At 48.6% G+C, this 13,588-nt stretch overlaps 1 protein-coding gene across 4 annotated transcripts in view; it reads left to right on the top strand.

Moving 5' to 3' along the window:
• The window catches only part of SPECC1 (sperm antigen with calponin homology and coiled-coil domains 1), a 256,505-nt gene that overhangs the window by 71,504 nt on the left and 171,413 nt on the right, over positions 1–13,588 (top strand). For all 4 annotated transcript variants that reach the window (XM_084760864.1, XM_084760865.1, XM_084760867.1 and 1 more), the window contains exon 3: positions 3,048–3,180. In XM_084760864.1, coding sequence (XP_084616990.1) covers positions 3,048–3,180 — 133 coding nt within the window. The remainder of the gene's footprint in view (positions 1–3,047; positions 3,181–13,588) is intronic.

Here is a 13,588-nt window from a genome sequence, read left to right as displayed (position 1 = left end):
AGTCAGGCATGTACGGGGGGAAAGAAACCCTCGCCGCAGCTGATAGGACCACAGACAAGGAGTCACCTCCCGCTAGAGACTGGTTTCTGTTGCAGCTGATGACAATGGAGCTTTGAGGTTTTCTCTCACCTCTGTTAAATGGAGAGGGATGCCTTAGCTCCTTTAGTCTGTGAGGTATTTAAAGCTTTTCTTTTGTGAGCTCAGGGGCTCAGCAGCAGCTTAACTCCCAGGGAGCACTTAGTGTGAGTACTTACTACACATACCAAAGTGACACCTGAGCCTACCTTCTTGGGGATCTTCCATAGCGAGCCAGAAACCCAGATGAGAGCTGAGCTGCCTCTGGGTACCAGGGAACAAAGCCACAAAGGGAGGAAGAACTGAGGCAGGTGCTCTCTCTCCTCAGGTGCACCTGTGACTGACAGAGTGAGTAGATCTGGAGCTTCACTTCCAAGGCATGGTGGCCTCCTCTGTGTTGCATCCTACATCCCGGGAAAGCTTCAGTAAAAAAACCTGCTTTCTCATTCAGAATTCCTCGGCATAGATGATGAGGAAATGAGCAATTCCCCTTATAAGCTCTGCTGGCCGGTGGGGAGCAGCTCCACGCACATCTTACTTGTCGTGTGTCTAGTATGTGCGCATGTATACGCATGTCTGTATATGTGTGAGGTGCGTGTGTGTTTGTGTAACCAGAGGGCATGACCTTGAGTCTCCCTCAATTGCTCTCCACTTTATTTACTCGGAGCAGGGTCTCCTAGTGAAACCTGGGCTCGCTGACTTGGCTCACCAAACTTGGTGTTCCTGTCTTTGCCACCCAAGTGCTTAGGGTTATGGGCAGACTTCCATGCCTGCCCTTCCATCTTTCATGTGGGTTCTGAGATGTGAACTCCAGTCCTCGTGTTTGCACGTCAAGCCCTCTTTATCCACTGAGCCATCTCCTTAAACCCTCACTGCATAGTTTTTAGTTATTACCGCAGTATTTATTGACTTAGTTGTGTGTGTCGAGGTTGGCGGTGTCAGGAGATAGCTTGTAGGAATTGACTCCCTGTCCACCATGTCAGTCCTGGGGATTGAACTTAGGTCATCAGGTTTGAAAATCAAGCACCTTTAGCCGCTGAGTCATTTTTGTCCCCTCAGTGCATGCTCTTAACATATGTGTGGCCCTGGGCTTCACCCCAAACACCAAAACAAAAGAATTTGAGCCGGGCGTGGTGGCACACGCCTTTAATCCCAGCACTCGGGAGGCAGAGGCAGGCGGATTGCTGTGAGTTCGAGGCCAGCCTGGTCTACAAAGCAAGTCCAGGACAGCCAAGGCTACACAGAGAAACCCTGTCTCAAAAAAAAAAAAAAAAGAACTTGGCTGAGGAACTAGCTCAGTTGGTCAACTGTCAGCATGAGACCTGAGTTCAAGCCCTAGACTCGCATTAAAGAGAGGGGGGGGGGAGGGAGAGGGAGAGAGAGGGAGAGCGCCAGGCGTGGTGCACACACACCTGTAATCCCAGCACTCAGGAGGCAAAGGCAGACAGATCTCTGTGAGTTAGAGGCCAGCCCAGTCTACAAAGCGAGTCTAGGACAGCCAAGGGCTATTACACAGAGAAACCCTGTCTCGAAAAAAACCTAAAACAAACAACAATAACAAAAAGGAAACCAGGTGTAGTGCCGTGAACTAATAATCCCAGCACTGGGGAGACAGAAACAGGCAGACCCTGGGCTCACTGGCCAGCCTGATCTATGCGGTAAGGCCCGAACCTTACCACGTGACGAGCATCTCAAAAGCATGTCCACAGCTCTTGAAGAACACCTGATGCTGCTCCCTCATCTCCGCGCGCACACTCACTGTGTAGCCCTGGCTGGCCTGGAACTCGCTGTGTACACACAGGTACACATGCCTGCACACATGTTTAGAGCATTAGTGAGATTAATGAGACACACCTTTGGGTATAGCTGGAAAGACTTTTCTGGAAGCAGGAAAACTTACCGAACAATAAAGAAAAAGGAGAGAGACATCTGAGCTGCACCTGCCCCCATGCCCTCATGCCCACACTGATCTGCTGAGGAGTAAGCAAGAAGCCTCTTGTCGCTGGTCCTTTCCAGCCATCATGGGACTGTTTTCCCCGAACTGTGAGCCAAAACAGAGCTCACAGAACCCAAGCAGCAGGGCCTCCTGGGAAATGGTAGATAGAGGGATGCTGCTTGCTGGCTTGCTACCTAGCCTTTGAGCTGCTAGATTCCTTATAGAGCCCAGGGCCGTGGACATAGGACTGTATTGCCTACAGTGGGCTGGGCCCTCCTATATCAACCAGCAATCAAGAAAATGCCCCACAGACACGTCCATGGGCCAATCTTCTGCCATACAGATGTGCTCATGGCCCAACTGAGGGTCCGTCTTCCCAAGGATGTCAAGTTAACAACCGAGACGAGCCAGTCTACTCTACTGGGCAAGTGCTAGGCTGAGAGAGACCCTTTGTCAGAAACAAGGTGTAAAGTGGTTGTCTTCTGACAACAGGAGCGTGTACACAGAGCAGCAGCTAGACAGATTGCCCTTAGTCTCAGCAAAGACTTTGGACTGAATGCCATGAGCATATACGTGAGGGGCTGTGTTGTGTCGAACCAGCTGGCTCCCGAGCTGAAGCTTCAGGGCCCTGGATAAAGGCCAGGGTATTTTTAATAAAGGATTCCTTTCTATCTTAAATGGAGGAATTTGATAGGATTATCTGAGGTTTTTCTTCCTCATGTGTCCTAGCCATTGTGTTGGGTTTTATAGGGTTAAAATTGATTGATCAGTTTTAGTATGTCAGAGCACACACAGTAGGCCATATAATAATGTCTTTAGCTCCCTGACTTATTCACTGAAGGCAGAGTGTGACTTCCGGGGCCAGGCTAAGCACTGTTCTTTGCCTCTGTTTAATTATCAGCTGCTCCATGCTGTAACGGGCTGAGCTAAGAACCTTTTCCCCTTCTGTTATTCTACCTGAACTCCTGGGCACAGGTGGGTATAGAATTCTTCACTGTGACTTTGTCCTTTCACCTTCCCCCCAACTTCTCTCTAGCTCAAGAGAGCCAGCAGCGAGGACATGCTCACCAAACCTGGCAGTGCCTCCTCAGGGACAGTGCGCCTGAAGAAGACCTCAACCTCTGGAGCCATCTCTGAACTCACTGAGAGCCGCCTGAGAAGCAACCCAGGTAGGAGGGACCTCGGCGGCCATCCTGTTTTATGGAGGCTCATTTTGACTCAGGATCTGTCCTCTGATCACCCTGGCCTGGGTCTCATCTCGGGGGCATAGTCCTAACCTGCAGAGTTTGTAGATTGGGGAGACAGGTAGAGAATGGAAAGGCAGTGGTTTGCCCTGTCACCCCAGGAATCCACTTGTCACGTGTGTGTGTGTGTGTGTGTGTGTGTGTGTGTGTGTGTGTGTGTGTGTAATTTTGGCAAGGTGCTATAACTCCAGGGTCATCCTGGGTGATGGCAACGGACGGCTGTTGATCATGGAGAGGCCCAAGATGAGGGACAGCTGAGGTCTTTGACCATGATCGGTGTTGAGGGGTACTACGCTTTCTGCTTTCAACCCATTTCAGAAAAACATAACATTCTAAAGGTATATTTTAATTTACTCAGCCTTCAAGAAGTTTAATGTGAGGACCGGATGTGGCTTTGGTTGTAAGGCTGCCCATGTTTCTATATGATGACTTAGCTGTTTTAAAGACTGAACCCCTACTAAAGTGCAACAAACAAAAGTGAAGGCTGTTTTCTCCAAGCAAGCCTCTACTACTGCTTCCAAAGTTAACAGATGCCATTATAATTAATTATTTACAAATTAATGCCAGCCCTATTCTCAATATTAATGCCAAAATGAGACATTAAAATATCCACAAATGATACCCAAGAAAATGTAAAAGGGCTTTTTCTCCGACATCTTAGTGAGGCCGCAGTGGTTGTTGCCACTCTCCTAGCTTCGCCATGCCGCCCAAGGATGACAAGAAGAAGAAAGATGCACAACTATCTGTAACTTCAGTTCCAGGGGATCCAGTACTCTCTCCTGACCTCCATGGGGACTGCACACATGTGATGCATAGACATACATACATACATTCAGGCAAAGCATGCATACACGTAAAATTAAATCTTTTGAAAAATAAGCCAGTGGGTGGTGGTTATCGTTATTTAGCCTGCCAGGCATATCATAGGTAAAGAAAAGCCACACAGCCATCTCGATAGATACGGGAGATGGAACTGTCAGAATTAGCCACCGTTCTGGCTTAGTAGCCAACTCTTGTTAGGCTTGGGGGCGGGCACTTCTAGCAAAGAGCTATGGATCTTGCTGCACGTGACGACACCTACCTGTGCTCCCAGACACTCTCCCGACCCTACAAGTTCAAGGCTAGTTAAGTAGGACGGAGAGTTCATCTCAAAAAATAAGCAAATAGCACTCAGACAGTGGACACAGGAAGATCAGGAGCTCAAAGGCCATCCTGGGCTACGTGGTACCTTGTCTGAAAGGAAAAAGTCAATAGTTCTCTGATCAGCAGCTGGTTAAAAAAATGTAATATTGGAAGAAATGATGTTATTTAAGAGAAGCTGTGGCAGGTGGAACGCTAGGCGATAAATTTAGTTATGTAAGAGCTGATACAGTAATCACAGTCTAACAGCCTTTTGAAGAATACAGCTATGTCCTTGTGAATAAACGGGAGGAGATGTGTGGGTTTGGGATAGGAAGAATAAAATATAGTAAAGACTAAATTTAGTAGTGTTGCATATTAAATCTATTGAGGGTGTCTAAGTTATTCCATCAATTCATTTGCATCCTAATTAGCATATCAATGTGGAACTGGAAGTGGTTACACAGCAGCTGCAGGCTGAGGTATTTTGGGTTGCTCTGACTGGGAGGTTATACTTCCCCCTAGTGGATAGAGGGCAGAGATGCTGGTAATCATATGGTGGACAGGACATTGGGAGTGGGTAGGCCGGGCCTGGGAAGCCCTGAGCTAGTGATGATGTCCCAGGGAAATGCTGAAGAAGAGCAATCAAAGGGCCAGCTTCAGCACACAGAGGCAGCGCCGCGGAGCCACGGAGTCCTGGAGGAAGGTCAAGGTCCACAAGCACATTTGGTGCAGGATAAAAGTGCTTTATGTCAAGTTGGAACCTGTGAGTGTGGCTCGGGGTCATGCTCTGGTTCTGCTGGTAAGAGGCACTGAGTTCAACTCCCACCACTGAAAAAAAGAGGTTAAGCAAAGTAAGTTAAATTAAAACTAGGTAACTCTGAAAAGTAAAGTTGGATCTTATCTCATTTTCTGTCTTGGGGGTAGTCTGCTCGCTGTGCAAACATTAGGAAGACCTGAGTCCCATCCCTGCTGTCTACGTGCAAAGCCAAATGAGGCGCTGCTTGCCTCTTACCTCAGCACTGGCAAATTTGGTCTAGCACTAACCAACACTCCAAACATCCATCTTTTCTCTCTCTCTCTCTCTCTCTCTCTCTCTCTCTCTCTCTCTCTCTCTGTGTGTGTGTGTGTGAAGGCATCATCTTACATGCTGGCAAGACTTAATGCAATTCTCTGAAAATTCATCTGTAAAGGGAATTCTAGGAAATCAGGGACTCCTGGTTAAATTTTTTTTTAAATTTTTACATTCATATACACACACATACGTACACATATTACTATAATACAAACCTGACTGGATTGAAATAATCTGGGAGACACATAGATGAGGTGGGGTCTTGTGGGAAAAGGAGAAAGTGAGGTGAACTCCAGCTCTGCTTCCTGACCACCTCGTGACCCCCACACCCACGCTCCCATCAGTGTGCCTTCCTGACATGATGGGCTGCACCTCAAACCATGAGCCCAAATTAACCCGCCCTCCCTTAAGTTGCTCCTTGTGGGGCCTCTTGTCGTCACAGGGAGAAGGAAAGGCACAAATGTGCGTCGCATGTGATCAGACCTAGTCTGGCCGATCACCTGCACTGCCCATCATTTCTTTGTTTAGATTGGCTGTGCACTGTGGTTCTAAACCTCCAGCTAGCCAGTGTCACATCGCAAGCCCCTCTGCATGCTGAGTCGTAACCTCAGACTCACATTTAACACCAACCAGAAGACTGACAGGCAGGATGGGGGCTGCTTAAACTTGGGAAGCCTTCTTTTTCAGTATTTGCTTTGACAAGAACAAACAATGCAGTATCTCCTAGGTCAAACCCACCACCTGCAGCCCTGCCATCTGCTCCCTTACCACCTGCAGCCCTGCCACGTGCAGTCCTGCCACCTGCAGCCCTGCCACCTGCTCCCCTGCCACCTGCTTCCCTGCCACCTGCTGCCCTGCCACCTGCTCCCCTGCCACCTGTTCCCCTGCCACCTGCAGCCCTGCCACCTGCTGCCCTGCCTGTCTCCTTTTGGTCCCTCGCCTCTCCCTGCTTGTTGGTAGTTCTTTCTCAGAACTCTATGCTGTTTCACAGAGTCTGAACCATCGCATGGGTTGGGGTTCCTGTCAGCCTTGCCCATCTCAAGTCCACCTTGAGCACCCACCTTCGGCCTTTCTGTTACTGATCGGAGTTTACTAGGTCTTCTTCCTCTTTTACCCAAGATGCCCCTTTATACGCGTCTCTTCTTCCCCAGTGATGCAGACTGCGGAGTAAGGCAGTTTTAGAGTACTTGTGCCAAGAGCCTCTCAAGTCAACTGGACTTGGGGAAGAGCCTGCTGTGGTAGAATGTAGCCACCAGGTGGCAGCCTTGTCCAAAATACTGACATGCTATTCAGTCTTGGTTCTCTGAGGAGCTGTTGATTTCAAAATACTTTAATTCAACAAGTATTTTTGAACACTTACTCCATGCTCAGCACGGTTCTGGGGAAAGGATTCCAGGACAAAGATTGTTGCCTCCTGTTGAGCCCCCTGAGCAGAACATGACAAAGGGAGAACGTGGGCCAGACTGTGACTGGACAGGACCACAGTGGCAGGGTTGCCAGGTGGAGCAATGGCCTGTGCTCACTGGTGTCCAGCACAGTCTGGGCACCAATAGCAGGGCAGGCAGGCATGGTTCCTTCTGCGTGGTTCTCTGGCATAGGGACGGCCGCCAAGTTCATTTCCTAAGGAGTCCTTCAGCTGTCTGTTGAGAATAGACCAGATGGTTTGCCGCTGTCATAAATGAGGAAACAACTCCTTATGGTCTGGGGCTAGGCTGGGAGCTGGGAGCAGCAGGCAGGCTCTGGAAATGCTGTGAAGGGTAAAGCCAATTGGCATAATCTTTTTTTTTAACGCCGTAATAAAATGCACATAAAACTATTTCTTTTAGACATTAAAAAAAATCATATCTTATTCATTTATTTTGTGAATGTGTGCGTGCATTTCTCATAGTGTGCGTGTGGAGGTGGGAGTCAGTTCCCTCTTACCACGTGGGTCCTGATGATTGAACCCAGGTTGCCAGGCTTGGTGGCCAGCGCGACTGCCTGCTGAGCTACCTTGCTGGCCCCCTTCTACCTAATGTTAAGGATGCGGCCCATTCCCTTCGCTGGTGTCGTTGTGACTGCTTCGCTTTGGCTGTGCTTTGCGAACCCGAGGCAGACGTTCTACCGCCGAGCTCCTCTGGGTTCAGTGCGCGTAGAGGCGCTGCGCACACCCGCGTGGCCATGCATTCTACCGCCGAGCTCCTCTGGGTTCAGTGCGCGTAGAGGCGCTGCGCACACCCGCGTGGCCGTGCAGCTTTCACATCATCTTTCTCCAGGTCTCTTCATAGTACAGAACCGAAGCCCTGCACTCATCAAACATCCGGCCCGCCCAGCCCCTGAAGAACCCATTCTGGGCTCTGTCTCTGTGCATGGACCACCTGGGGTTCCTTAGAGTGAGATCGCACAGTGCGCGTTGAGTGAGGCTGGCTTCCTTCATTGCATAAGCTGTCCTCACCAGCATCCATGTTGCCACATGTGTAGGGATTTCCTTCCTTCCTAACTTTTTATTTACTTGTTTATTTATTTATTTATTTGTAAAGATTTATTTATTTATTATTATGTATATAATGCTCTGCTTGCATGTACTCCTGCAAGCCAGAAGAGGGCGCCATATCACATTACAGATAGTTATGGGTCACCATGTGGTTGCTGGGAATTGAGCTCAGGACCTTTGGAAGAGCAGGCAGCACTCTTAACCACTCAGCCATCTCTCCAGCCCTTATTTATTTATTTATTTTGGTTTTTTGAGAGAGGGTTTCTCTGTAGCCTTGGTTGGTCTGGACTCTCTTTGTAGACCAGACTAGCCTTAAACTCACAGAGATCCGCCTACCTGTGCCTCCCGAGTGCTGGGATTAGAGGGGTGCGATTTCCTTCCATTTAAAGCCAGATGTTATTCAGATGTATGCTCTTTCCACATCTTCTTTACCTGTTCGTCTGTGGATGGACTCTCAGCCTGTTTCTTCCTCTTGGCTCTTAAGAGTCGTGCTGCTGTGATCCTACCTCTTCTTTGGGGTGTTTGCCTGTAAGTGGGGTTGTGAGAGTCTCCTGGCAGATTAGCCAACGCAAATGGAGTCAGAGTTCCCCTCATGGCAGCAGTGGGGCTGGCGAGGTAAGGCCCCAGAGGGATGAGATGTGTGCACATGACCAGGAGGGTCCTGTGCCCATAGAGCGGGTGACAGCGAACTGGTACCCATGCAGATGAGGTGCCCATCTGGATGATTCCGCACATCATACATGCAGGACTAGAAAGGACCCCACCTTTTTAAACCGATGCCAATGCTTTCTAAAAGTAAAGTAGAAATTAAGATTGAGCACTGTTTTGAGCCAGTCACACTTTACTGCACTTAGACATCTTAGAGTTTTGTCATTGAGGACAAAGCCATGATTCTGATGTCAAAATAGGCACACCTTTAACACCCCTCACTCCATCTACCCCCACCCCCGATGACACATCACGCACACACACACATCGGCTCTCAGGAGGCCAAGGCAGGTCATCTTTGTGAGTTCTAGCCTACCTACTCCACATATAGTGAGTTCTTGGCCAGCCAGCAAGGGCTGCATACTAAAACCCATTATTCTGGCTTTGTGTTTTAAGGCTGTTTCCAAGAAGGTATCTGTGACCTCACAGGACACATGCCTACTACCCTGTAGTAAGCTGGCTCTGACCTGACATTCCCGTCCTTACTGACAGCCCAGAGGACTGGCCTGTGCTCCAGCTAGATGCTCACCCTCCGCCACACCACAGCAGGTCGCTCTGCTCATCACCCTCAGGAATGAAGAGAGGCTCCTCGGGCAGGCTCCGTAGCACTCCAAGACTAAGAGCCAGAACCTGATACTGGGGTTCACTGCAGGGTGGAACCCTCACTTTCATCCTCTTCTGTAGACTCAGTACTCCACGTGCTGACACTGCTTACCGCGTGCTGTCTCTGATTTTTTCTTTACTGTAGTCCCGTCAGGCGATACCATCTCATCCCTTAGACCGGAAGACAGATTGGAAGGACAGATAGGAAAGAGCCGACTGTCTCCGTCCACATTCAGGAAGTGCTGGGGCCAAGCCACAGAGGCTTAGAGGAAACCAGAGCACAGTGGCTCATAGGAGCAAGTATAGGAAAAAGGACAGCGGAGGTCTTGAATAGGCCGGGGTGGGGAGCCAGACCCTGGAATACTCCCACAGGAAGAGCACCTGAGGCGGCAGCGATGTCAGCAGTTAAGAGCGTGGCTGAGGTCCACAGTGGACAGCAGGGAGAAGAGGAGCCAGGCCCTGCTACAGGAAAGTGTGAAATGGAAATATTCATTCCCTTAGTGGACTAGAGGAGGGTCACAGGCCACAAGTGCCTCAGCTGCTGTGGTGATGGCGGTGGTTGTACCACCAGCTGTGCAAATAGAGTTGCACAGGTACAGACCTGTGATCCGATGGGATATGAGCTCAGCTTGAAGACATGCCATCAGAACAGTTCATTCTGAGCTGTAAGGGGCCCTGGCGCAGGACTGAGTGAAGCGGGCGGGGCAGGTCAAGGCTCATAGTCCATCCGGAAAATCTTCGAGATAGCAGCATTAGGAATGAGTTTGCTTTTTTCATAATTTTGGAAAGACCACTTATTTTATTTTTTGTGATAAAATACCAATTTCAAATTCAGTATTTTCAATTTTCTACAGTTAGTTTGTCTTCAGATTATGATAAGAACACTTGACTGACAGGCTCTAAAATCACCTAGGAGACAAGACACACCCGTGAGGGATTGTTGGGTTCACCTCTAGGCGTTAGTGATTATCTTGATGGGCTAATTGAGGTGGCAAGACCCACCCTAAAAGTGGGCAGTACTATTCCTGGGCGTGGGTTCTGGTCTGCATAAAAAGGGGAAACCACTGAACACAAACATTAATCACTCTCTGCTTCTCTTTATTGTTGTTTTAAAAGATTTATTTATTTAATCTGTTTCCGGTCCTCTCTAGGCTGTCTGTGCCTGTGTGTGTGTGTGCATGAACACACTTGTGGGTGTGTGCCTGTGTGTGTGTGTGCATGAACACACTTGTGTATGTGTACCTGTGTGTGTGCAGGAACACACTTATTTGTGTGTTCCTGTGTGTGTATGTGTGTGCAGAAACACACTTGTGTGTGTGTACCTGTGTGTGTGTGGAGGAACGTGTGTGTGTGTGTGTGTGTGTGTGTGTGTGTGTGTGTGTGTGTGTAGTGGTCAGAAGACATAGGGCGTCCTTTTCTTTCACTCTCCACCTGTTGTTTTGAAGCTGCGTCTCTCCCTGAACTTAGGGTGTGTGCTTTCTAAGCTAGCCTGGAACCCAACAAACATCAGCAGCCTTCCCATCTGCCCCACTTGAAGCCAGGAGATGGGGGGGCCACTGGCACATGTGGGATGCCTGACTTCTTAGTGGGTGCTGGGATCCAAACTCCAGTCCTCTGGGTTGTGGGGAAAGTGCTCTTAACTGCTGGGCTGTCTCTCCAATCCAGTTCTCTGCGTCTTGTCTGCAGATGCAGTGAGACCGGCTGCGTCCTCGAGCTCCGGCTGCCGTGGCCTCAATGACGTTGTTATACATTAAGCTGCAACGCCTTGCCTCCCCCACCATCCCTAACCCACCCGTCTATCTTCTGAGTATGCCCTTCTGTGGTTTACCTTGACATAGTGTCCTCAAGGTCCATCCAACTTGTTACCTGTGTCGGGATATCCTGACCCTTAATCTGTAAGAGAGAGGCGCGGGGCCGGGGTGGGGGTGGGGGGTGCTGACTGGGGTCGGCTACCCACGGTGTTCACTGGCCCTGGGTTGTATGGTTCTTACTAAGCCAGCTGAGGCTATTTGCCATGCATGGTCTTCCACGAAGTGTAATCAAATCAAACGCCTTCTGTTTTTTTTTTTTTTTTGTTTTTTTGTTTTTCGAGACAGGGTCTCTCTGTGTTAGCCTTGGCTGTCCTGGACTCACTTTGTAGACCAGGCTGGCCTCGAACTCACAGCGATCCGCCCGCCTCTGCCTCCCGAGTGCTGGGATTAAAGGCGTGCGCCACCACGCCCGGCATCAAACGCCTTCTGGACCACTCTTCATACAGAGCCCTCACCCTGTGGCTCAGTTTCTTTCGCACTTTGTACAAGCATCCTTTTAATGTCCTGAAGTGAAATTTAGGAGTCCATATGTGTGCCTGAAAAAAAATTTTCATCTAATGCCTTCCCGGAAATATAGAAGAGAAAGAACAAGAAACTGGATCCTTATGAAGTGGCATCCTGTATGCGCAGGCGCCTCACTCTCTTAGATGGCGGGAAATGCTTACACACTGGGTAGATTCTGTCTGGGGAAACTGCTGCACGTGAGACTGATAGTACCAGCTGGGGAGCAGCGCCGGGCAGGGCTGCAAGAGGAACTTTTTGAACCGAGAGCAGGTAATTTCCCTTGAAGGAAGGCTGGTCCCGTGTTCCATCGCTAGATGATTCGGGGTAATCGTGTTCTGCAAAGCTGCTCCTGTGTCTCTAGGTAGCACAGAGTCGGAGAGTGATCTCGGTCATTAAAAACAGCTTCCCGCTCAGGCTCGGGTGTGGCGGGCCCCAGGGCTTGCCAGGAGGCCAGCTCACTGTATTTGTAATCCTGATCCAATTGCTTAAATGTTCTAGAGAAATGGACCATGCTTAAGGAGTTTCAGATGACCTAGTGGGTTGCAGACATCATGAAAATAGCTTTTTCTAGCTTGTTTTCATTGTTCCTAATCAATAGAGGACACATTTTACCTTTATTTTATTTATTTAAAAAAAAAACTTTTTAAAGCTGGGCACAGCGGCACACGCCTGTAATCCCAGCACTTGGGAGGCAGAGGCAGGCAGATCTCTGTGAGTTCAAGGCCAGCCTGGTCTACAAAGTGAGTCCAGAACACTTAGGGCTACTCAGGGAAACTCTGTCTTGACAAAAAACAAAACAAACTTATTTTAGACAGGGTCTCCCTATGTGGCCTTGGCCTGGAACTCACTGTGTAGTGTTGGCTAGAATTTGCTATGTAGCCTTGGCAGTCTAGAATTTTCTATGTAGAATTGGCTGGCCTTGGACTCATGGAGATTCATCTGGAGGGTGCATTTTAGGTGCCAAATCCCTGCTTCTCAGTTTTCCCTCTGATTATAGTTTAGCATTTGTTCATTTCTGTCATTTTGCAATTTGTGACCCTTTCTGGTTCGGAAAATGGTTTCCAAAATATACACTTTTTATTTTTATTTTTTTGTTTATTTTATTTCATTTTATTTTTCGAGACAGGGTTTCCCTGTGTAGCCTTGTCTGTCCTGGACTCACTTTGTAGACCAGGCTGGCCTCAAACTCACATCGATCCGCTTGCCTCTACCTCCCGAGTGCTGGGATTAAAGGCATGCGCCACCACACCCGGCTAATATACACTTAAAAAATAATAATTCTTTATTATGTACACACTGCTCTGCCTGCATGTGTGCCTGCAGGCTAGATGCGGGAACCAGATCTCATTATAGATGGTTGCTGGGAATTGAACTCAGGACCCTTTGGAAGAGCAGCCAGTGCTCTTAACCTCTGAGCCATCTCTCCAGCCCCAAAATATACACTTTTAAAATAAAAAATTTAAAATAAAATAAAATAAAAAAGGTGAATCAATATGCATGTTGAGATATATTTCACATGTTTTTAAATTTAGGAAAAATACAATCCATGTGTTGCCTAGTTATGTGTTTTGTGCTTTCTGTTTCGCTGTTACAGATCCATAGGCAACATCTAACAGGTAGTATGTGTGGATCCGCGTGTCTTTCACCAGCTTTTCCTGGTGTTAACATTTGCAACATGATAGAGCACATCGGAACCAGAGCGTTGACCCTGACATAATGAGGTCATAGCACATTTCCACCCCTCAAGGCCACACCTTCTACCCGGCCATCTATCGGCATTTTGTTCTCTGTTTCTGTAATCATGTTGTTTCAAAGATGTTTTGTGAATGGAGTCATGCAGCATGTAAGCCTCTGGGGCTGGCCTTGTCCGCTTTGCATAATTCTCTGGACACGCATCCAGGCCGTTCAATGTATTAAACATTGTCTTTCTGTTGCCTCAGAGCTTTTGGTAGTGTGAATGCACCACGGTTTCTTTGGTTGTCCGCTCGTTGAATCTCGGTTGTTTCTGGGCTTTTACTGTGATGGATTAAGCCGTTACAA

Source organism: Acomys minous (assembly GCF_964271855.1).
Source record: "Acomys minous genome assembly, chromosome: 16".
NCBI classification, from domain to species: domain Eukaryota; kingdom Metazoa; phylum Chordata; class Mammalia; order Rodentia; family Muridae; genus Acomys; species Acomys minous.
This window is presented reverse-complemented; position numbering and strand designations above follow the sequence as displayed.